Raw genomic sequence first — 24,162 nt, 5'->3', positions numbered from 1 at the left:
TCGATGAAGGAGAAAAGAATTGGGAAAAAAAATCATTCATTGATGATGATGATCATCATCATCATCATCACATCTCATTCGACAATGATGGATTTTATTTTGATAAATACAAATTGTTGTCGTTGTTTCTGTTTGTTTTTAGCACACATTCACTATTTAAAGTTTTTTTTCAGCTTTTGTTTTCGTGATTAAACATTTTTTTAGGACAGATTTTCTTTTCTTCTTGTTTTTTTTTTGGATCAGTGATTAAGATCCAGTTGTATATATAACTTTTGATATTTGAATTGAAAGAATTCATCGTTTGTTTTTCTGTTTTTTTTTGGCTGTTGATGAAATCGTAACTCATAAATCATTTTTTTTCTTTCGTGGAGAGATAAGGCGTTAAAAACTTTTTTTTTTTGGGTTGTTTGCGTGAACGATAACTGGCCAACAACAACAAATTCATTCATTTCAATTTCAAGTCAAAATGAAATCGATCATCAAGTTGGTCATAACTATTTTTGGAATTGGACAATAATTCAATTCAAGTGTAAACAATTTGCTGTCATAAACAAAAAGTCATAACAGATTATGAATTTTCGTTTGGAATTTTTTTTTCTTTGAAATGTTTTTTTTATTGTTTTTTCATTTATATATTTTCATCTTTTTAATCTTGAACACAATTGATAATTAATTTAGCAAGTAAATTAATTTGAAAACGATGAAAACGAGTTTGACGTTCGTGCGTTCAAGAATGTTTGCAAAATATTTAATTACGTTTGTGTTGTTGATTTATTGATCAATAATAATATTTTTTAATGATAATTTTGGAAGAATTATATTGATTTGATCATCATCATCAATCAATCAGTCATTCACCAAAACAACAATGGTGTTTTTCCAATAATATCCTTCAAATTTAATTTATTGTTTTGTCGACGATTCAAATTCATATTTGAAATATCAAATGTGCTGCCATCGGGGAAAAAAATAGTAAAATCCTATGAATTTGATGATCAAAATACTTCCATCTATCGATGATAATTCAAATGAGAAATGAAATTTTTTTCCGAATTTTTTTTTGTTGTTGATGATTTACAATTTAATCATTCAGTATGAATAACTTTTTATTTCTCAATTTCAAAGTTGACCACAACGCGATTATCGTTTGCGTCATGATAATCCCAAGCCACCATATTGATTTTAAAAAAACTTATTGAAACAGTGTGGCCATCACATCCGTCGAACAAATCAAAAAAGAAAAAAAAATTGATCATCATTAAAATATAAATGACAATGTCATCAAAAAAAAAACGATATTTAGCATCATCAATGTATAATAAAAACGCAAACAAACATCAACATCGATCAAAATCAAAATCGAAAAAAAATTTGTTTAAAAAAACCTTCATAATAAATTGAAAATAATACCAAATATCCTGATAATTATCAAAAAAAAAATATTGTTTTCGTTTGATGACACTGATTCTTTTTTTTCCCCAAATACATTCATAATCGATGATGTTTGTTTTTTTTCCAAATCAATGTATATAATTTTATTACCTATTTCTCTCACATTGTAAAAAAATGCAAATGAGAAATTGTTATGATCAGACGTTTGATGATTGAATTGATCAAAATGATGATGCATTTTAATCAAATTTTTGTTAACAAAATGATGATGCATTCAGTAGCATTTACAATTATTGAATTCATTAATTGATTTTTTGCAGGGTAAAAAAAATGATAACTAAAAGTGTGTTTTAAGTTTTGATTTCAAGGTTATTGTACGAAATACGTAGGAAAAATTTATAAACAAAAAAAACTTTATTCGGAAACAATGATGAGAAAAAATGAAAACAAGACAAACAAGAAAATAAATGTTGAATTGATAGCAATCATCATCATCATCATCGTAAAATGCTATTAATGTATAAACGGCCAAATGTCACGACAATTTATGAAAAATTGACAACAATATCATCTATGAACAATATGCTCAAAACCGGTTCAATTGTCAATTGTGGAATCCAATGTTTTTTCATTTGTCCTTTTTCATCATCGTCATATCATTCTATGAATCAAACAAAATAACAACAACAATGATAATAATGAAAAGTATCAATATGTTAAATGAAGAAGAAATTTGTGATGATAATATAAATGGCAGCCATTAATAATTGATCAGTTTGGATGCTAACCACGCTATAGAATTCATGAAATCATTTGGAAGGTCATCGAATTGAATCAATCAATTTCATATTGAAATTCTATTGAATGATGGAAAAAAATTTTTTATTAAAATCAAGAAGAAAAAAAATCATATAGGATTGTAATCATTTGAGCCAGAAAAAATAATTTAAAATTAGAAAAGAGTCAGGTTTGATGATTATTAATTTTTGTTGTTGTTATTGTTGATCATAACCGATTCGACCTAATGTTGAAAGTCGAAATCGTTGTGAATCGTTTGGAAATCGTTTAAAATTTGGTGCGAAATTTTTTACTGAATTCGTTGAATGGAAATCATGATCCAAAAGATTATGTTCGATATTAGAATAATATGGATGATAAATGTAGTCATCTCGTCGTTTGTTTTCATCACCATAAAGTTTATGAATCATTTTCTTTTTATTTTGGCCATTGTTTATCATAGCAATCAATTTTAAATCAAGCATTTGTTTTGGTGCCACTCCATTCAGATTACTATTGATCACTGAATTTGTAACCAAATCAACTGGAACCAATTGATTGTTCAATAATACGAATGGTTGACCATTTTTAACACGTGACCATCTTGTTGACATGATACGTTGGCGAAGAACATTCGGGTCGATTTGTTGCTGACCATTATTAGGCATCGATAATAGCCATTTCATAGAAGTCAATTGAAAACGATTCATTAGATTTCTAATGTCTAAAGGTGGAGCTAATTGATTCTTTGAAATTTGTGATTTTCTATTTGAATCAATTTGATTATCCGAATCGATTAGATTGTTTTCAGGTTCTGTATTTATAAAACGTTTTGTTTTGATGTAGGATTTGGGCACCATTCTTGTATGAACAATTCTTAATGGTTTGATGACATAATTATCATTATCAGTACGATAAAATGATGATGATGCTTGTGCCATTGTCCATGAACAAAATAATGATTGAAAAACAATCACAAATATCGTAAATATAAAACGATAATTATTTAAATTATGATGGTCAAGTAGCATCTTGAATTGTTGTTATTAACGATTATTAACCAATTTCAAGAGTAACTTTTTTTTGCAAAATAAAACAAAACTGATATTTAGTTGATTGGAAGATTCCGTTTCGATTGATTCTAATCGGATTGTAGTTGAAACAAGCAGTGTTGATATACAGCAACCACAATTGGCTGCTATTGAATTAAGTTGGTCGAAAGATATATTCACGTATTTTAAAGTAACATTGCTTATTTTCTCAATATTTGTTTCTTAGTTTTCTGTTATAACTTTCCAACAAACAAACAAAAAAAAAGATTCATCATGTTGTATTATGGATGATAATACTATTTGCCATAATGGCGACATACACAACACAAAACACGTTTGTTGTTGAGTAAATTGTTGGCTGAAATTTGTCGGAGGATACACACTGATGATGATGATGATGATACAATGATGATGATTTCATCACCACATAATCACTTTTAAACACCTGAAACATTCATGAATACATTCATTCTATAAATACTATTATGAGAGAAAATAGACATACATATTACCTTCATATATTTTATTCTTGAATTCATCCATGCATGCACATAATAAAAGTGAATATTGAATGAAACAAAAACAAAACAAAAAAACTTGAATGAATTGTTTCATCAAATCATTTTATATGTTTGGTTGGTTTGAAGAAAAAAAAACTCTTTCTGTATGTAGAATGAATGGTAATAAATCGAATGAAATATCTGATGATTGACCAATTTTGTTTTTCAAGATTAAGATGATCTAATTTTCGATCAAAAAAAAAGTTCAAATCACAATAATAATACAAATAAACATAATTTTGATACATTTATTATTGACATTGAAAATAATAATAATAATAATGGATCTTCATAACTGGATTATGTAAGATGCTTAAGGCTTATAAACATTGATCGGGTAAACATATATATTATGTTTATGTTTGAATTGAATCTGATCATATTAAATGAACAATAACACCAATAACAAATTAGTTGTATATCGATAAAATTTAGGCTAAAAATGATCACACAAAAAAAAACTATTGACAAATTGCTTGAAGCATATATAGTAAATGAACGGGATGAGAAATGAAACTAAAAATGCTGACTGATTGACTTTTCTAAGTTACATATTAGTCTTTTTTGTTGTTTCACAATTTATTGTTCGTAATGAAAATTATTCAATTACAATTCCCTACAATGTATGTCAAGAGTGAAGAGTTATAAAATTGAAAAAAAAGAGAAACTATCATGAATGAGCTATTGATCAAATCTGTAATTATGATAAATTAAATTTTTATTGTTTTTATTGTTGAAAACAACTATATACCCGATATGGTAGACATAAATGATAGAAAATGTTACTTTTTCGAAAAAAAAATCAAATTTCACATAACATAACGTTAAGCTTGAAGTTAACCGATAATATTAACACGTGCTACCACATTATTAATTACAAAAATAATCGGTTGGAAAATATCACAATTTATTGATTTAAAAACAATGATTATAAGATTTATAACAGGAAAAAATTATTTTTTAAAAAATGTTAAAAACTTTAAAATGGGAAAGGTTGTTGTGGTAAATTAAATAGTTGTTGGCTGAGATGATTGGTGCGTATTTTCAACAGTATTGACCGGATTCAGATCAATGTCTTCATCTACTTTATTATTGACTTTTCCGTTAGTAGTTATGGGCATTATAAATGCACAAATTTTCAATGGATTCGATGGTAATGATAATATGAAACGAGATGATATAGGAGTCAATATGTTAATTAATGGATTCAGTGGTAGATTTGATTTTGAATTACAATTATTATCTGAATTTAATGATGTTTTTTGAGCATTCGAATTCGAAATATTGTCGATTTTTGTATCGGTGATTATGTGGTTATGCTCATTTTGTTCGAATAATTTATCTTGATAATTAGCTGATGATATTTTCGCATCAATGTCGACATCATTCGGCATTTTGTTTGGTAATGATAAATCATAACGATTTTGATACTTTTCAAATACTGTATTGAGGCCTGGCCAAGAAATATGCCGTTTGCGATGATTGATTCTAAGACGATTATCACGACGTTCACGACGCCAACTTGAGCGATAAGATCTTCGTTTGGGCAATCTACCACCCAATGATGCATCAGTTTTTGGTGGAAAACGACCGTAAAAATAAACGAGAAATAAGAAAAATGCAAATCCTATTTCAGAAGAAATATGGTAAAAAAAATTAAATCAGAATAAAAGAAATTTACTTACCGGCTAGAATTGGGATCAAGCTGGCCATTTTATAGACCCATGGATATCCAAAATAACGTGCATATATTATTAGGTCTTCTTGAATATAAGTACGATTTGTTTGTGGATCGATCATTCGACTGCGATTTTCATAAGACCAATCAATTAGACCATCTCCTCGATGTAAAATATCGATTGATTTTTGATCAGTAATGCTACATACACGATTTGTAATAGTTTCTACATATTGACCGTAATTGGATGGATAATAAATAACTTGATTTTTCCACATGTTCAAGTCTAACATCATTACAAATACGATGATTCCATAGTTGAACCATTTGCCTGATTGGAAAAAAAATTATATGAAAAAGAATCACCATTGTCAAAAATAATTTCATACCAGTGATTTTAATTTCAACGGGTGGAAATTTGAGTGATTTACGAAAAAAATTTAATGTATATGAAGGCTGTAGAAGACCGGGTAGTTTTATATTGAGATCACAGACAAAATGAGGAAAATCCCAATCTTGCATAACAATAAGCAGATCCATGACTAAAATAGCCGAAGCGAGAAATGCACGAGAAAATTCTGTTGTTGAGAATAGGCCATAAGTTATACAATCCCAACAGATAACTTCAGTCAAAATGATTGTTATGACTGAAGCTGCAATGACTAGCGATCCTGACCAGAATACCAGAATACGAATGTTAGCATGTTTATACCAAAATTCCCGAAGACCAATAGCCCATTTAGGATATAGGTTATCTTGTAACATCATATCGGTGATCATCCAGGCAGTGAAAAAATCACCACACCATGTTCCACATGCAGCTATTTTCATGAACAATGCATATGTGATACCCATTTTCGATGTTATCAAATAACTATGAAAAGCCGGATGAAACATCAATAACAATGCATTGTATATTTGTGAAGCAAAATAACATGATAACACAGATGAAATTAACATTATCATCCATGTTCCACTTTCTTCACGAAACATCTTTAGTCGAAGTATTCGCCGCAAAACTATATGATGTAGGAAGAATTTACCGATAAATAAACCAAGTATAATAGCTGAAATGGACATAGATGCTTTGATGAATCGCCACTCGAATTCGGGTGGATATTTGGTAAACAATAATGATATTACATTTCCTAACACGGGTATGGAACATTCCATTAATGAATGACTCAATGGATCCTCAGCAAAGATAAGAAAATTGCAAAAGATGACAAAATAGGCAACAAATAAGCGAGAATATGGATGTTGAAAATAATATCTGATTCGGAAAAATGATTAGATATCGAATAGATTGAAAAATTGTTTTTTACCTGAAATCTTTACGCATATGTACGGAGTATATCGATCCACTATCATTCATGTTCATGGCATTTGATTTGATCATTTCAGGACAATGGCATGTTATCGGATAGCTTGGATCTAAGCTACCATACCAAATGTTACATTTGTGACAGAATTGTGGCCGATCCATATCATCATCTTCGTCGTTTGTCATCATGAGAAATGTTGATGAATCTTGGAACAACGATTCGTCAGATGATGGTCCTATCAAATCTAATGTAATAGCATCTATAGTGTTTTCATTGATGATCGGCCTATAGGCAACATTATTGGTTGGTCGTTGGCTTGCTAATTGATATACTCTTCTATCAGTTGACAAATGATTATCAATACTGATCAAAGGTATTGATGATGTACCATGTAACAAATTAGAGCATTCTTTGTCCGCTATACTATCATCATTAAAATAACTCAATGGCTTATGGCAATTTAAACAAACTCGATACGTTATGGGCTGAATTTCATTTGATGAACAATCACAATATGATGATGTTGTTGTTGTCGATTTTGAGGATTGGCTGTTGGATACATAACTTCGTATATTGTTGCTGTGGTAACCATCGTCAACATCATCATTAATATGGCTATCGATAGAAGAAAATGTACAATTATCACAGTCACTGATATCATCTAATGATCGCAAACGTAGAGTTGAATCTTTCGATAGGCCTAACGAAATTTGTTGATCAATTGAGTCATTTAAGTTAGTTTGATTATCGACAAACAAATCGGCAGCTGAACGTTTTGGATCAAAAAGAATTTGTTCCGATTCTGTTGGAGTCGTAATCTGTACAGATTTTTGGCCATTTTCGGTTTTAATATCATAGGTTGAATCGATTGTTTCGTTTTGACAAGTACATTCAATATTACAATTATCATCGTCATGGTCGGTATCAAAACTATTATTATTGTCATTATTACAGTCTTCGTTGATTTCGTTTGATTCATTTTGTTTAATTAAACATTTTGTAATATTTGATTTTTCTGAATTTTCGTTAATAGTCTGAATGGGTTGATTATGATAAAAATTACTATCTTCATTATTTTCATTCAAATCAACAAAAACAATTGAATTAGATCCTTTATTATTATAACATTGACTAGTTGATTGGAATTGATTGTTTTGATGATGATGATGATTATGATGATCAACCATAATTTCACAATGTTGTTTTTGTTGATGTAATCGTTGTTCATGTAAATCTATCAGTTATTGAAAAAAAAATAATGAAAATTACGGATTAATGAATATAAAAATAAAAATTTATAAAAATCTGTGTTATTTTTCCATTGAAATCTAGATGGCGATAATATCAAAATTATTGAAAAAAATTTTTGTTTCTAAAAATTTTTATATTCATTCAATAGTTAACTTAAAAAAAATCAGATAGAATTTATTTTCTGATTCTTCCGGAGTTGCTTCGAACAGAAAATTTACATTACATTGTATACAAAGCAACAGATTGAAGAATGTTGTTGTTGATTTTTCTTTTTTGGCAATAATGTTTCTCACAATGTTTTTCAATTTCATTGCCACATTTCTAACCTGGCACGAGGGATAGCTATGATTTTTTTTTCGTTGCCATCTTAAACAAAAAGTAGATAAATAAGTTTAATTCTATATATATAAGATATACTGAATAATATTCAACAAGTTCAATGCAACCTGATTTTTTTTTCTTTTGTTTTGAATGTTGCCTATGTGAAATGAAATGGAAAAATAAAAATTTAAAAAAAAAACTAGATCGACAATGAATGTCAAAATAACATGTGAGCCATGTTCAATGTCAATTTAAATTTAAATTTAAATTAAAGCAGGAAATGTTCTTCGTAATGAGCGAGTTTACTTTTTGGAAAAGTTTTCCGATGACCGTCAAAATATATTGACGTAGATTTAGATGATTTTAAAATTGATAATGGTTGTTTTGTAGATTTAGCTGTTTGATAGTTGTTGGATGATCGATGTGAATGATTTCGCAGGAAAATTGATTGCAATTGAAAACGTGATGTTAAATTATAAATAACATTATCATCATCGACTTTAATTGTGGTGATCGGATCGAATGCGACTGACTTGGTTAAAGTCGATGTATTCAAACTAGGCAACGATACATGATAATTTTTCGGTAAATTTGAATCATTCAAAGTTGTTGATGAAGAATGACATTCAATTGTTCTGATTATTTTTTCATTCGAATCACAATCGAAAGAATTATTGATGATGTTTGAAGAATCAAAGACAGGTTCAGTTGAAGTTGGTTGAGTTACAAGCAATGTAGCATCATCGGATACAGTTCGATCACGTGAAAATCGTTTACGTTTTTGATTGACAATTTTTAAATTATTGTTGATGTAATTAGTAGAATGATGATCGCTGTCATCGATTAATATTTGTCGAGAACCAAAGTGATCATTCGTTTTCCTTTCTGTATGTTGAACTTGATCGAGTTTATCAGAAATTTTCTATTACGAGAAAAAAAATGATGATGTTAATTTTTTTGAAATTCAACAAAAAAAACTGGGTGTTGACGTAGTTATAATAATACGATAAATGATAAATCTTTCATTACTTTCAATCATCTTTCCGGTGACGATGATGATGACAGTGATGATACAAATTGTAAATTGAATTTGACAGTTTAACAAAAAAATAATAATAATAATCCTACCTGATGCACTTTTTGTTGAACTAGTTTATGTACAGTCTTGATATTTTGATCATTATCATCAATAGGCGTTTGAAGATGATTTGATGTTACGTGCATTTGATTGGTCACATCAAATTTGCTGCCATCATTAGTATGTTCATACAATTGTTGTTTTAATTTTACACCGTCATCCTGTTGCTTGTTTAAATCGTATGGTGGTTTTTGTTGGTGTTGTTGTCTATCATCATCATCATCATCGTCAATAGTGTTGATGGCCATTTTTTTCGACTGAACAAATGTTCCAATTCGTTTATTATGATCTATAAGTTGATAATTATTACCATGATCTAGTATTGGATAATCATATTCATATGATGATGAATGTTGTTGGTGTCGATGATGATGTTGATTTTCCATAGTGATTCGCCGGAAAAACTTATTGCTTTAAATGTTATTTAGTAAATGAACACACAAACATTTTGATCATGATCAATCAGTAAATTCAAAAAAAAAAAAATTGATGAGAACAGAACAAACTATACAGATTGATCATTTTGATTGACAAGGAAAAATTATTTTAAATATAAATGTAGTTGAAATAAAAATTAATTTTCACTATATGTTTACTGTTTCGATGATGTTTTCAAATTGAATTATATACATTCGAAAGAATCAGTCAATGTAAAAAAAAATTCTCATCATCATCATCATTGGAAAAAAATGTTTATTTTTTTCTCATTCATCAAAAGTTATTCTTTCTGAAGAATTTGAAGTTAAATATAGAATCTTTTTTTTTCCTCACCTGATAACAAGCTATTTGAATGGGAAAAATCTTTCCGAAAACAAAAACAAACAAACAAAATTCTTGATGATTACATCGAAATTTTCATAAATCTATCTGGTTATATATTTAAATCATTTTGTCAAAAAAAATTCATTTTCCCCAATCATTATGCAATGAGGGAAAAAACATGGTTAAATTTACGATGACGATAATCAAATATAGCAGCAACAACAACAACCACAACAGGTTGGCGTCATTCAACAGATTACAAATGTAATGACGACGATCATGATTGTGGAAAAAAAATTTAACGACAAAAAAAATCGCACTCGTTACCCCAAACACAAATTAACATTATAACAAAAAGGATGTTGATTTCTTTCAGTTCATTCAAACGAGAATCATTCTGAAAGAAAAAATGTAAACAAAACAAAATAAATGAATGAAACAAAATGACAATATTCATATATACTTCTCTTGTCTCTTGCTTTATTCACCATTTTTAAAAACATTTTTTTTCCGGAAAAAACTGATGATGAAATTTGGCTGCAATCTGAAGAAAACAACAACGATAAAAGGAAGTTAAAAGTAAACGTAAATTGTGATCGAATGTTAGAACAATGTATGTTTGTTGCATTCATTTTTCCCTATGTACTAACAATAGGACTATTTTAACAAAGATAGTAGTCACATATATTGTGTTAATATAACTCCTCCTTATCGAACGATATTGGTTTTATGAAACAAAAAAAAATTACCTTATCAGATCATGATTTTTTGTTTTGTTGGTATTGTTTTGATGAAAATCAAAAATTTATAAAACATTAATAAGGATAACAATCAATGATATCCTTGTTCAGATAAAAAATCAATGATAATTTTTTTTTTTTTTTATTTTGATTTTTGATAAGCGAGTATACTCACACGTTCTAACACATTTCAATGAATGCATCATATACGAACACATTTTTCTGGTTTTTTATTCATCATACATATAGATGTCACAAACATATGATTTTGATGGTAAAGTAGCTATCGTTACTGGATCATCATCTGGTCTAGGCGAAGCTATTGTTTGTATGTTAGCTAAATATGGTTGCCGTGTCACTGTACATGGTCGTTCCGAAGAGAATGTTAATCGTGTGGCCGCTAAATGTCATGAATTATCACCAAAAAAATATACTCCAAACATATGTATCGGAGATCTTATGGATGATCAAGTCATTGAAAAAATTGTCCAAACAACAGTCGAATCATTTGGCCAAATTGATTTCCTTATCAATAATGCCGGTGGTCATTATCAAGCTGATTTTAGTAATCCGAATGAAGTTTTAAAAAGTTATGATTTTACATTTGGATTGAATGTTCGATCAACATTGTATTTAACTTCATTGGCCATACCGTATTTGGAAAAATCAAAAGGTGTCATTGTAATCATATCATCGATTGGATCCTTTTCCTCTGTAAGTTTTTGGTTCTTGTTATGCTGTTATTCTCAATGAATTTATTCATTTTAATTAGTTTAATAATGAAAAGACAATAATTTATGAAATGTCTAAAGCTGCATTGGATCATATGGTTCATGGTATGGCATTAAGTTATGGCCGTCGTGGAATTCGAATTAATACTATCAAGTAAATATTAAATGTGAAAAATTGTCTTTCAATTTTTTTTTATTTTTTCATTATTAGTCCAGGACCGTTTAAGACTGCCATCTATCGAAATTATAGTGATCAAAATGAATATGAAAAAGAATTGAAATCATATGAACAAATATCTCCATTAGGACGTTATGGTGAACCAGAAGAATTAGCCAATCTTGTTATCTATTTAGTTTCAACAAATTCATCATATATAACTGGAACAAATATCGTTATCGATGGTGGCTCTTCAATCCCAAGATTTATTTGATTAATATCAATCAATATGAAAATTTTTTATTCATCGCTAAATAACTACTGTTCATTGTCAATTGTTTTTGACACCCGAATTATTTTAATCACAATTTGATTCCATATCGATTTTTCTCTCCACAATCAATATCAACACAAAAAAAACATTGAAAATTTCTATTCAATGGAAAACAACAACAAAAAAATCAATGTCAACAAAATCTCACTAAAAATAATTGTTTTATTCTTTATTCTTTTTTTGTTTGTTTGATTGTTATTGCGATTGATAATCGATAAACAATGATAAATAAATAAGAGGAAAAAAACAACAACAACAACAACAAATTGACAAAATCCAGATGCTATTTGTGTGAATGTGTGTGTGGGTGTAATATAGATCAAATTCTTTGCGAATAAATAAGAGGCGAGATAATTATTTTGTTTTTGTTATTTTTGATAAATTTAGAAGAGGAAGAAAAAAAAATGACCAAGTGTATGATGATGATGGTGTGAGTGGATATAGATTTATACATTAAAAAACAAACTATATAAAGAGGAAAATGTGAAAAGAAGAAAAACAATATTGATCACCACTGTTTTATAATAATCACCGTAAAAAAATTGTTTTCTTTCTTACTTTTTTTTTAAAAAAAAAGATCAATAATATTGATCGATTAGTTCACTAAATGAGAAGAAGAATAAGAAGAAAAAAAATATATTGTCAATCAATCGATCGATTTACAATCGATTCTGTTTTTTTTTTTTTTTTTTGATTATGGATAAAAAAGGCTTAAATAATTAATGTGCAATAATAGAACGGGAAACAAAACAAGTGTTCCAATTATCAAAATATATGTGTTTGTGTGTGTGTGTGAGTGGGAAGCCAAACAGCAAAACCGGAAAAAAAATCTATATATTAAAATGTTTGTCGATATTATTTAAAAGTTATTTATTGCCATCTTTTTTTTATAAATAAAAATGATTGTCATCGGTTCATTGATTGAATAGAAATGATGGTTGTAATGAAAAGTATGTTCGTTCGTTCGTTCGTTAAGTTGGATGATTATCGATTTTTTTGGTTGACTTTCCTACTATTTACAAGCAACTTTTACATCGATGAACAAATTATTACAATCTGCTGGTGGTTTTAATGTAAGAAATCCTCTTGAAATTACGGCTAATATAAATCGTCGTCGAGGTGATCGTCTAGCTAATTCACTACAAACATTAATCACATTATCATTAACATTTGAACAATATTGTAGTTCAAGATTTTGTAAACGATGCATTCGTGATAATGCTTTACAAATTTCTTCATCAATTATAACACGATGAAGTTTAAGATGTTGTAAATGAGGTAATGTTGCAATCGATTTCCATACACTATGCGAACAATTTGTACAAATTCTATGTCCATATCTGTATGAAATAAATTGATTAAAGGTTGATTCGATTCAATTTTTTTCAGAAAAAAACTTACCTTCTTGCCAAATGATCACAACGAAATTCGATAGCATATAATACTAATTTTCTTAATTGTGGCATATGTTCATGAATTGCACGAACCGATTCTTCAGTAATCGAAGCATATTGTATAGTTAAACTACGTACAGATGACCATCCTAATTGAATAAATTTTCGAAATGGTTGATCAACATTACCCGAAACGAATTGTAAATTCAATTCGTTTAGATTATTAAATAATAAACTAGCCGGTGTAGCAACATCAATATCAAAATTATGAATTCGTAGATATAATGATTGTAAATTGCAAAAATTTGAACCAATAGTCGATATGACCGAATCCATAAGATCAGGTGGTACATCAACTCGACCTATAAAAGGAAAAAATCAATAAAATAAATTGATAAAATTTGTAATGATAAAAATGATTACCCAAAGATATAACTTTTTCAGCATAGTTTCGATATGCCAACAACGTTACACATTCAAGACCTTTAAAAAAAATTGATGATCAAATGATAAAAAATAATCCTCAGACTTATTACTGGATAATCACTTACCAATTCCATGTTCACAATTGATATAAATTTTTTTAATCGTATGTTTGATGACAGATAAATAGGAAAGAATATCGATTTCATTGTTGATTCTTAATTCTTCAAGAATAGTAGAATATTTGAGTAAAATATCAATAACAATTGAATCTACTGATGATAAACTTCCCAATGAAAGACAACGAATTTGTGATCCAAGTTTTTTAGCAAAAGCTTTCCATTGAAGTAGATGACTTTGTCGAATTTCATGACGAATCTGTTCCTCTTCAACGTATGCTTGAACATGATCTCTTTTATTATTATCCATTTGGCTGACCAATGAATCGAATACCATTTGATTGGAATGACCCTGTGTTTGAACATTTGTTACAAGATTCATACTACTTCGATGACTATTCGAATTGATTTCGCTACTATTCAAATCGGCAATCTGATTTCCGGTCATCATACTAGCACCACTTCCACCACTACTACTTCCACCACTTTGACTTGTCGTTGTTGTTGTTGTTATTGTAGTATTAAAACGAGGACTAGTTCCATCTGAATCTGTTTGTATACTTGAAATGTTTGGTGCTAAATTTGGTGATAAATGAATTTGTTGACGATTACCATTGGTTTTTGGATAGCTATTGGTAGCAACACTAGATTCATCGTTTAACGTAAATAAACTATCATTACTATTGATAGTATCATTTATAACGTTGATTGACATGAGTTGATCTTCAGAACGCATTACTGAATTGTTAACACGAATTTGATTGTTTTGTGATGAACGATGTTTAGACCATTCTCGACGACGTTGAGTAGCTGATGTTATTGATGTTGTTGATGGTTTTGATTGAAGTTTTTGCTGTTGTTGTTGAGAAGATAATGATTGTGATTGAGCAGGATGAAAAGTTATTGTTGGTGATTGTGATCCATTTTGCGGTGATGGAGTTTTATTATTCTGTTGTTTGTTGTTGTTGTTATTCATCTGAGTTTTACGTATTATGTTTTCTAATGAGACACGCATATCATCGTGAGGAAAGTATACGGCAGTAGTTTTCTCGTGAATGGCCGCTGCAACTGAATTCATTGGTATAGCCGTTGATGCAGTGTTTGTTGTCATCGAAATATTTAAATTCGGTGTTGTACGGTTCATCGTAGATTGAATCAATGGTGACATTTCATTCGTGCGTCTACCAGTGGCTGCAGTTGTACGACCTGAATTGTTTGTTCCTGATGATGATATTGGTGATGATTTTGTTTGATTAACAGGAGTTTTACATCGAGATGCTACGGTCGAATGATTTGTACTGGAAGGGCTACTGACTCCCGTACTGGAACGATGTTGCACCAAATTCGATACACTAGATGCAGTTGACTTTTTCGACAAAACTGATGCGTTTGAATATCGTTTTCCAGCTATATCACTGCTGGTCTCTTTACGATGATGCTTCTTTTTCAATGAATGACGTGTGGAAAGTTTACGCATTAGGCCACCAAAAACGGCTAGCTGTTCGGATGCAAATGCACCTACAGCCGAACTGATTGTCTCTTGATCACCATGATGTCCATTATTCACAGCTTCGATTAGATTTTTATTCTTATCAAGAAATCCATTTGGAAGTTCATCACCATCTTCTTCAAGGCGAATGTCATTTAAATGAAGACATTCAATCTTATCACTATGATTCATTATAATCTAGATTTAGTAACGTAAAAAAAGTCATTAAAAATTCAAAAACAGAATACATAGTTTTATAGTCAAACATACCTGTAAAGTTTCATCATCCAAATAACAATGAGAAAAATTGATACATCTCAGTTGACTACATAATGTGAGCAAATAACGAATAGTTGTTTTTGGATAAATAATATAACCGATTTGATCTCTTGGAAAACGTTTGGAAGGAGGAAGATCCCAGCTTGGAAAATGAGCACATTGACAATTGCACTTAACTGAATGTTCACCGATTTTTAATGATGCAGATGCTTGTAATGAAACTCTTATCAAACGTTGCCATCGATGGCAAACACGTTCATAATATAGTTTTTCTTGTAATGTTAAAAAATCAAATATTGCCAAAAAACATTCATCACTTAAATCCATCATTTTGATTTGCTGTCGTTTTTGTTTACGGCTACCACGACGGCTACCGTTTCGGCTGGATGTACCATCCGTTTTATAATTTGTGCTGCTTGTGTCGAAAAAATTGAATCGTCGATTCAATACACGTAATGATGAAGCTCGTTTCTGTTGGCCATTAATATTGGACGATGAAGGCGATGGTGATAGTCCATGTTGTTGAACCATTTTACACATTAATGGATCGACAACGATGTTTCCACTATTTTTTGGTGATCCGGAATTATTATTGGCCGATATGTTTCGGGCTTTTTGACAACAACAACACTTGTTCATGGATGTACCACTTTTAGAATTACTATTTGAACCGATGGCTACTGCGTGTGGACAATGTGATGCAGATCGTTGTCGTTGAATCATTTCATCTAAATATCGTTGAAGATCTAATCTTAATTTAGATCGTAAATTATATGATGCCAAAGTTGGTGATTGTATAATTGAATTATTACTATCTGGATGATGAGAAAAACGATGATTAAAATGATGTGATGGACAATGATGATTATTATTACTATATGATGATGTATGTGATGGTGATGATTGTGTTGATGCTTGATGTTCGATTAATCGATAATGGATTCGACGTTGATTCTTTAATTTCGTGTTCGTGCCTGTTGTCGACGTAGTCGTTGGCAAAAATAAAGACTTTTTTGTGCTATAATCACCACTGTCGCCGCCACAGCTACTGTTTTCGACTAAAGATTTTTTTCGATCGTGTTGGTTTGTTGACGGTGTTGATATCGATTCCTGTTGATAATGGTGACAATGGTTTTGCGATTCTTGTCGCCAAGGTAACAAGTTTGTTGGTCGATTTTGACATTCGTTTTCAATTCTGTTAACTTGTTCGTTATATGATGACAATGAAGATGAAGGTGAAAATTTTTTACTTTTTGCTAATGAATTACCAACAGTTGAACAGGTTAGTTGTTGTTGATGTTGATTTAATTCTAATTCTTCATTGACCGGACTGATTGTTGGACTGGTCGTTGTTGTTGTTGTCGTCTGTTTTTTTCTTCGACGAACAGCCGAAAAAATTGAATAAAAACAACTAAAAAATTGACAATGATTTAATAATTGAATGAATCGATTTTGATGATAATGTTGTTGTTGTTGTTGTTGATAATAATCATTTGAATTGTTGCAACAACAACAACATCGATTGCCCATTTCATTTCGATTTGTTTTAACAAATCAATAAATATTGTTGTTGTTCCAGGATTTTTTTTTTGGATATTTTCTATTGAAAAAATAAAACATTATAAATAACACCATTATTAATTTAAATGAAAGAATAATTAACTTAGTTGTTTTTCAAAATAGTTGTTTGATGAGAGAGAAAAAAAATTGAAAATTTGAACAACCAGAATAACTTATATCTATCGATTAATTAGTAAATAGCTAATGAACGATAAAGTAAAAATAATTGACTGTGAAAATAGAAATTCTGTTTTCCACTATTTTAACATACATTGAAAATTCTCACTTTCTTTTTGTTTTTTTTTTCTAAAAAAACATGCCCAGATGAACAACCAAGATGAAGATAATGATAAAATCGATGTTCAAACAGTTCAAACTAATGGCGCCACCGTTATCATCAGAATGTGACAGAATTTTTTTTGAATAAACAACAAACAAAGAAAGAAATAACAAACTTTTTTAGATTGTTTTCATCATGGATCAAAAGTACCAAAAAAAAAAAAAAAAAAAATTCAAGACTCAAAGTGATGACAAGATCTACAAGATTCTAGTTTTTTCCATTTTTTTTATTATTATTAGGTTTCATTGTTTTGTTTTTTTTGTTTCTATAAACTGGTAATTGTATATCCTATAAGTGTGTGTTTAGTGTATATAACCCAAATCAACAACCAACAATGATGATGAAAAACAAACCAGTTTTTGGTTTAAAAAAAAGAAAAGATCGATTATTTTCATTGATCTGTTTTATGAGTAGGATATTGTTGAATAATATGAATTCATATGTCTAACCGTATTTCTGAAAATTTTCATTCCATAAATTTTCCTTTCTAATCTTCAAAGACAATCCACGAATAAGAACGAAACAAATAAAAAAAAAGACAACAATATTGTTGATCGACCAGTCAGCCAACCAACCAACCCAGCCAAGCGAACCAAAAAAGAAATAAAGTAAATTCATAGTTGTTATGGTTGTTTTGGTTCTCATCATCATCATCATCATCATAATTTTTTGGTCTTGAGCACAATTTAATTCATTTTCGTTGTTGTTGTTGTTGTTACGATCGATTCTTGTTGTACGTTTTTTTTTCTTCTTTGGTTTTGTTAATATTTTTTCAAATATTTACCATCATCATCATCATATTTCATTACGATTTTCATCATCATCTTTCGCAAGAATTTTCACCACGAAATTTCTTGTTGTTGTTGTTGATTGACGCCTACGATGATAAATAAAAATTCGAATGAATCAAAAAAGAAAAGAAAAAATGATTAGTAGGTAGTTGTGTGTGTAGGCAAGCGGAATTCATTTTAACCAACCAAGAATTGGAAAAGAAAAATTTTCCAAGAATAAAATATAAATAATGGAAACGAACGCCAAAATGACAAGTAACAATCATAAATGTGTGTGTGTTTTGGATGAAAGAAATATGGTTCAAACAGAAAAATCGAAATATTAAAACAACAAAATTGAATATAGTTAAAAATCCATTTCTTTATTCCGTTTTTCAAAAAAAAATGAAATGAAAAACAACCAGAAGAATAAAAACTGTTCATTATAATTTGCGAAGAATTCTTTGGCCCAAAATGAAAATGAAAAATACTTAGTAAATGTGTTTGAGGGTTTTTTTTCACTGGTTCAACCACCGACACACACTCACTAAATCTAAATCGCCTTGTTGTTTTGTTTTGTTTACTGTTTCATTTTGGAATTACTGTTTTGTGCTTTTTTTTTGTGTATTTGTTGCTAAGGTTTTTATTTTCTTTTACTTTTTTTTCAATGATGATCATAAATGTAATAAAAAAAAATATTAGTATGAAACTCTATGTGGAATCTATGTAGAATTTTTTTTTGGAACCATAAACAACAACAACAACAAAATTATTATTATTATTTTATAAACATGACGTCATTATAAAATAATTATTAATAACAAAAAAAAACTATATCATCATCATCAGTTTGACACCAATTGTTGTTTTATTTTCACTTGTTTCATATTCATATTTGACGCTTTCAATATTTGTTTGGTGTGGAAAGGTTACTGTATTCTATTTCATTTTTGTTTCTTCTTCGGTTTTGAGGTTGAAACTTTATTCATTCATTCATTCATTTTTTGTTTCCGTTTTTGTTTTGTTTTGTTTTGTTTCATTTGTTTGCTTGAAAACTATGATTCATTTTACTTTAAAAACACTTCTATAATCACTAGACCGATAAAATAGAATTTCTATTATAAAATACAGAATAAAGGTGTTTTCGATGATGGTGGTGGTGGTGGTGTTAAACAAACAAATTAAAAATCATCAACAATTCATCAACAACTCATAAATAAATGAAGTAACTAAACAGGAGATGGAACAAAGATAATTATGGAACAACAGAAAAAAAACAATTGTCAACATAGATAACTACCGGCAGGATCACACACTTATATTAAACATCAAAAAAAATTCTATGGAATGATATTCACACACACACACACATTACAATGATATTCACATTGTATGGAAAGAGAAAAATGATTAAAATCCATTTTTTCAAAAAACAACAACAACAACAACATAAACACATTGCAATCATTCATTTTGTTTTTTTTCTTCAGATATTAATGAAAAATATTCGCACGAAAATTGTATATTTTTTCTTTCTCATTAGTGTTGTTGTTGTTGTTGTTGTAATAATTTCCGTTTCCTATCAACATATTTACATAAACACGTATCACATTCACACACACCAGTTATGGATCAATGAATTGAAAACAAAAAACAAGTCTGTTCTGTTTAGAGTTTATTGCTTGTCATAAATTAATTTCCCCATTTCATCCAAACAATGTTTTTTTTTACGAATCTACAGAATATTCTATAGGTGAACACTAATAATCTATTAGGAAAAAGACTGAAATTCTTTTTTTTTGAAATTCTGTTTTCTCTCTCGTTCTGTCGTAACATAAATAGTTTGATAATTGTTATATGGAATAAGAATCGAAAATTTTTGAACGGAAATGAATTTTTTTCTCATTGCCTTTTCTGTTTTTTTTTTTTTTTTTTGATTAATAACCTAAACAAGAAACAGTTTTTTTTCATTTCTCCGTTGGCGAATGGAAAAACTTTTCTTTACAGACATTTTGAAGATAAATGAATGAATGAATGAAATGAAACAGCTTGTATATTGGTTCATCATTGTGTCTAAGGTTGAAAGAATATTGCGTTGGTAAAATTCATTTCTGGTTGTGAACAAGAGAAAAAAACAACAATAACGACGACAAACAGAATACAAACGCTTAGGTAAACATCATAAAAAAATTCATATTTTTGGTTCTTTAGTCTACGTTTTTTTTGTGAAACAAGAATTTTGAGGAGGAAAACCAAATAAATAAAATTAACGATCATTTTGTAATCAAATAAATGACGAACAAAAAAAGCCATAAATGAATCAAACAAACAAACAAACGTAACCACAGAATTTATCTCGTTTTCTCATTTGTTTATTTGATACTTTTCAAACCAAAAAACAACATTCAGAATTTTATCGATAAGCAAAGAATAATAATCAAAAACAAAAAAAATAATCAAAAATCAATAAATCTTCTTCAAAATTGATATTAATAGCAAATGGAGATCAAGGATACCCCCTAAAAAAAGAATCATCAATGATTTTGATATGATCATCATCCATTGTTCGTAATCGAATGAATGACGATGATCATTATCGAGTTCGATTAATAACGTCATCAATGAATATGCTAAAAATATCTTTAATATTCCAATCAAATATCGTGAAAAAATATAAAGTTGTAAAGGTTATTTTTATTTTTAGAATCAAAAAAATTTGTTTTTTTTTCTCTCTCTTTTGTTATTCATTTGTTTTAATCATATGATATTACCTGGTGCATTTCGTTCCACTTTTCAATTATAATTCTTTTAATTTCTTTGCGTAAAATTTCAGAAAAAAAGGTACGTTTTTTTCTTTGTTTTGTTTACGTTATATGAATACGTACATATTTTTGAATAAACAATCAATGAATATATTTTTTTCAGGATAAACGAAAGATCATCATTCGAACAAGGCTGACGAAGAATCTAGCGAATAATAATAAATGCAAAAAAACAACCACTAATAATTTAACGATTTTATGATAGTTTTCTTGTTTTATGTATGTTTCTTTATATTTTAACGTTCATAAACCGTAATTCTTCTTTTTCTTTTTCTATATAGAATTCTTGCGAAAAAATAAAAAATAAAACTTTCAACATTGATGATTGTTTTTCGTTCTATGGCTTGTTTTGTTTTTTATTATTATTTTCCATGACTGATGATGATTATGATGATGATGATAATGATGATGGTTACCAGGAATCACAAATTAAACAACAACTTGAAAAAATATACTTTTTTTAAAAACAAAACAAAAAAACAGAAGAAATACGATTTAGATTTTACACTTACTTCGATTCAATTCAAAGTTTTTTTCTTTCTCCTTCTTTATTTTAACCCACTTCAAATATACAATGTAATTTTTATATTCATTTTACATTGAAAGCGAAAAATGTTTTGGCTCACATTTTAGTTTCAAATTTATTCCAAATCGAAACAAAATTGAAAAAAATAACACCTTTCGATAGAAATTAGGTAATAGGAAACAAAAAAAAGGTTATCTCAAACTTTATACTGACAGAATATCAGGCCAAAATAATTCAATAGCGAAAATGTTCGTTTTTTTGTTGTTGTCAAGGTAGTGAATGAATCGGTGAATGGGTAAAGAAGTGAAAATTAATGAAATTGAATGAAAGAAAGAAAAAAAAAATCCGTTTTGTGAATTTCACTAAAAAAAATTTCGTTTGTGTTTGCTCCGGTATGGTGAGAAATAAAATGGCTTGACATCCATGCAGTCATCATAAACATGGGTTGTCTGTAATTGACATTCAATTATATAATACACATGCATCATTTAATTATAATTTTGTTTCTGGTTGAATTTTGCCGAAAACCTCAAAATTTTCATTTTCTATAAAAATTTTCATTCAGAAATTCACGAGAAATTCAGCTTAAAAGCCAGAAAGAAACATAGAGAATTCTGAAGTAAAGAAATGAACACAAAAAAATGAATTTGCCCTTAGAATTAATTTCAGGATGTTTTGTTGCTGTTGTTGAATAACTAGGTAATCCGAATTCAGTAGAAAAAAAAACTTTGAATCAAACTTACCTATGAGAAATTGTGATTGTGTAATTTTTTTGTGAAGAAGAAAATGAATATAGAATCATAAATGAATGAATCGAGCATATGATGATTTTCTTTTCTTTTTTTTATTGGAAGAACACATTCAAACACCATCTATTACAAGTGCACATTTAAATAACATCACATTTTGAAATGATTTTTTTTCATTTTCGTTAAGAGAGAAAAACACATTGAGAATCGATCACATTTCATTACCATAAAAGAAAAAAAAACTGAATGGTTATGTGTTAATGATGATTTAAACGGGGGACAGGAAAAATTATCAAATTTTTTTTCTTCTTCATCATCATCATCATTTCACATTGTCATTTTACACAAAATTGAATGATGGAAATTCATAATGTTTTTTTTTTTGTTGAAATTTCAATTTCAAACATCCTAATGAAAATGATGGTTAAAATTGAATTGAATTTGACATTTTCGAATAAAACACACACACACCAAACACATTAACACAGAGAAATATTGCTAGAAAATAGGTGGAAAATCAAACATTTTGATTTCAAATTTCGGTTGTCACTTTATTTTTCATTTACCCGAATAAATTGAATCATAACCGACAATTTATTTTTCAAATTTATTTTTTTTCTGCAAAAAACAACAGGAAAAAATCTATAGAAATAAGATGGATAGATTTAAAAGAAAATCAATGATGATGATGATGATTCGCGCGCTTTAACCAAGCCAACCATCTTGATTGGATGGATGGTATTCAATAGAATGGAATAATTTTTTTTTCTTTGCAACAATCCGAAGAAAAATATTTTATCCATGTTGAGGTTTGCGATGTACATTGCGCAAAAACCGAGAGAAGAAGAAGAAGAAAAAAAATGATTCTAAATGGGGCGGATGGAATATTATTATTATTTTTTTTTTTTGTTGAAAATAAAATTTTCATTCGTTTTCATCTTTGCTATGCGCAAACCCAACTTTGGATTGTAGAAGTGCAACAAAACAAAACAAAAAACTTTTTCCATAGACGACGAAGAAGAATTGAATCTTTGAATTGAGTGAACGCAAGTCCTTCAATACTATAGGTAACATAACCATCGTTATTATCATCATCATCATCATCATAGTCAGATTGGTTTTTGTTTGATTTTTTTTTCGTTTGGGTTCTTATTATTTCTATACAAACAAACAATACAATACACCCCATATTAGATTGAAATACAAATAATAATAATAAAAAACAGTGAAAAAAAATCATTATTCCAACGTAGAATAAAAGTTTCTTTCTTTTTTTTCCCCAATTGTGTTCTTGATTCTTTACTCATTAAATTTGATGTAACATTTTTTTTTTAAATATATAGAAATTGTATATTTAAAATCAAACATTTTTTATTTTGGTTAAAACCCTCAGTATCCATAGTAATACCATTTTTGATTATGTATAGTCATCATATTTTGTTTTCCTCTGAATTCAATTCTTGTTTATTTGTT

General features: G+C 28.7%; 4 protein-coding genes and 1 long non-coding RNA gene across 7 annotated transcripts; 2 read left to right on the top strand and 3 right to left on the bottom strand.

Annotated features, from left to right (window-relative positions):
* Positions 1 to 2,257: 2,257 nt before the first annotated feature.
* On the bottom strand, positions 2,258 to 3,865 carry LOC113799526 (uncharacterized). The gene is made up of 2 exons (XM_027350170.2): positions 3,734 to 3,865; positions 2,258 to 3,666 (listed from the first exon to the last, which is right to left on the bottom strand). The coding sequence occupies exon 2, from the start codon at positions 3,198 to 3,200 to the stop codon at positions 2,388 to 2,390; it is 813 nt and encodes a 270-aa protein (XP_027205971.2). The 5' UTR covers positions 3,201 to 3,666; positions 3,734 to 3,865; the 3' UTR covers positions 2,258 to 2,387.
* Positions 3,866 to 4,667: 802 nt separating this feature from the next.
* LOC113799497 (uncharacterized) lies at positions 4,668 to 10,874 on the bottom strand. Of its 2 annotated transcripts, none has more exons than XM_027350132.2 (8): positions 10,720 to 10,874; positions 10,266 to 10,653; positions 9,485 to 9,905; positions 8,663 to 9,278; positions 6,785 to 8,018; positions 5,849 to 6,732; positions 5,467 to 5,790; positions 4,668 to 5,408 (listed from the first exon to the last, which is right to left on the bottom strand). In XM_027350132.2, exons 3-8 carry the CDS (start codon positions 9,878 to 9,880, stop codon positions 4,789 to 4,791), a joined length of 4,074 nt encoding a protein of 1,357 aa, XP_027205933.2. In that variant the 5' UTR covers positions 9,881 to 9,905; positions 10,266 to 10,653; positions 10,720 to 10,874; the 3' UTR covers positions 4,668 to 4,788. The 2 variants fall into 2 exon arrangements, with proteins under 2 accessions (XP_027205933.2, XP_075676787.1); XM_075820672.1 differs by having other exon boundaries at positions 10,584 to 10,653.
* Positions 10,875 to 11,071: 197 nt separating this feature from the next.
* LOC113799527 (3-oxoacyl-[acyl-carrier-protein] reductase FabG-like) lies at positions 11,072 to 12,394 on the top strand. Its single transcript, XM_027350171.2, has 3 exons — positions 11,072 to 11,710; positions 11,769 to 11,881; positions 11,939 to 12,394. The coding sequence occupies exons 1-3, from the start codon at positions 11,246 to 11,248 to the stop codon at positions 12,156 to 12,158; spliced, it is 798 nt and encodes a 265-aa protein (XP_027205972.2). The 5' UTR covers positions 11,072 to 11,245; the 3' UTR covers positions 12,159 to 12,394.
* Positions 12,363 to 23,526, bottom strand: LOC113799482 (uncharacterized). 2 transcript variants are annotated; one of them, XM_075820673.1, is made up of 6 exons: positions 22,684 to 23,526; positions 15,914 to 17,522; positions 14,164 to 15,841; positions 14,036 to 14,095; positions 13,620 to 13,974; positions 12,363 to 13,558 (listed from the first exon to the last, which is right to left on the bottom strand). In XM_075820673.1, the coding sequence occupies exons 2-6, from the start codon at positions 17,450 to 17,452 to the stop codon at positions 13,231 to 13,233; spliced, it is 3,960 nt and encodes a 1,319-aa protein (XP_075676788.1). In that variant the 5' UTR covers positions 17,453 to 17,522; positions 22,684 to 23,526; the 3' UTR covers positions 12,363 to 13,230. The 2 variants fall into 2 exon arrangements, with proteins under 2 accessions (XP_075676788.1, XP_075676789.1); XM_075820674.1 differs by lacking the exon at positions 22,684 to 23,526 and adding an exon at positions 17,586 to 17,683.
* LOC142645149 (uncharacterized) lies at positions 21,280 to 22,700 on the top strand. Its single transcript, XR_012846325.1, has 3 exons — positions 21,280 to 21,433; positions 21,518 to 21,633; positions 21,696 to 22,700. It is a non-coding gene; the product is annotated as an uncharacterized LOC142645149 (long non-coding RNA).
* Positions 23,527 to 24,162: the final 636 nt, after the last annotated feature.

This window comes from Dermatophagoides pteronyssinus, unplaced genomic scaffold (genome assembly GCF_027571235.1).
Source record: "Dermatophagoides pteronyssinus isolate colony J.1.1.1.1 unplaced genomic scaffold, Derpt_VIB-CSIC_2022.12 sq0007, whole genome shotgun sequence".
Taxonomy (NCBI): domain Eukaryota; kingdom Metazoa; phylum Arthropoda; class Arachnida; order Sarcoptiformes; family Pyroglyphidae; genus Dermatophagoides; species Dermatophagoides pteronyssinus.
Note: the sequence above shows the minus strand (reverse complement) of the source record. Positions and strands in the feature narration are given on the sequence as shown.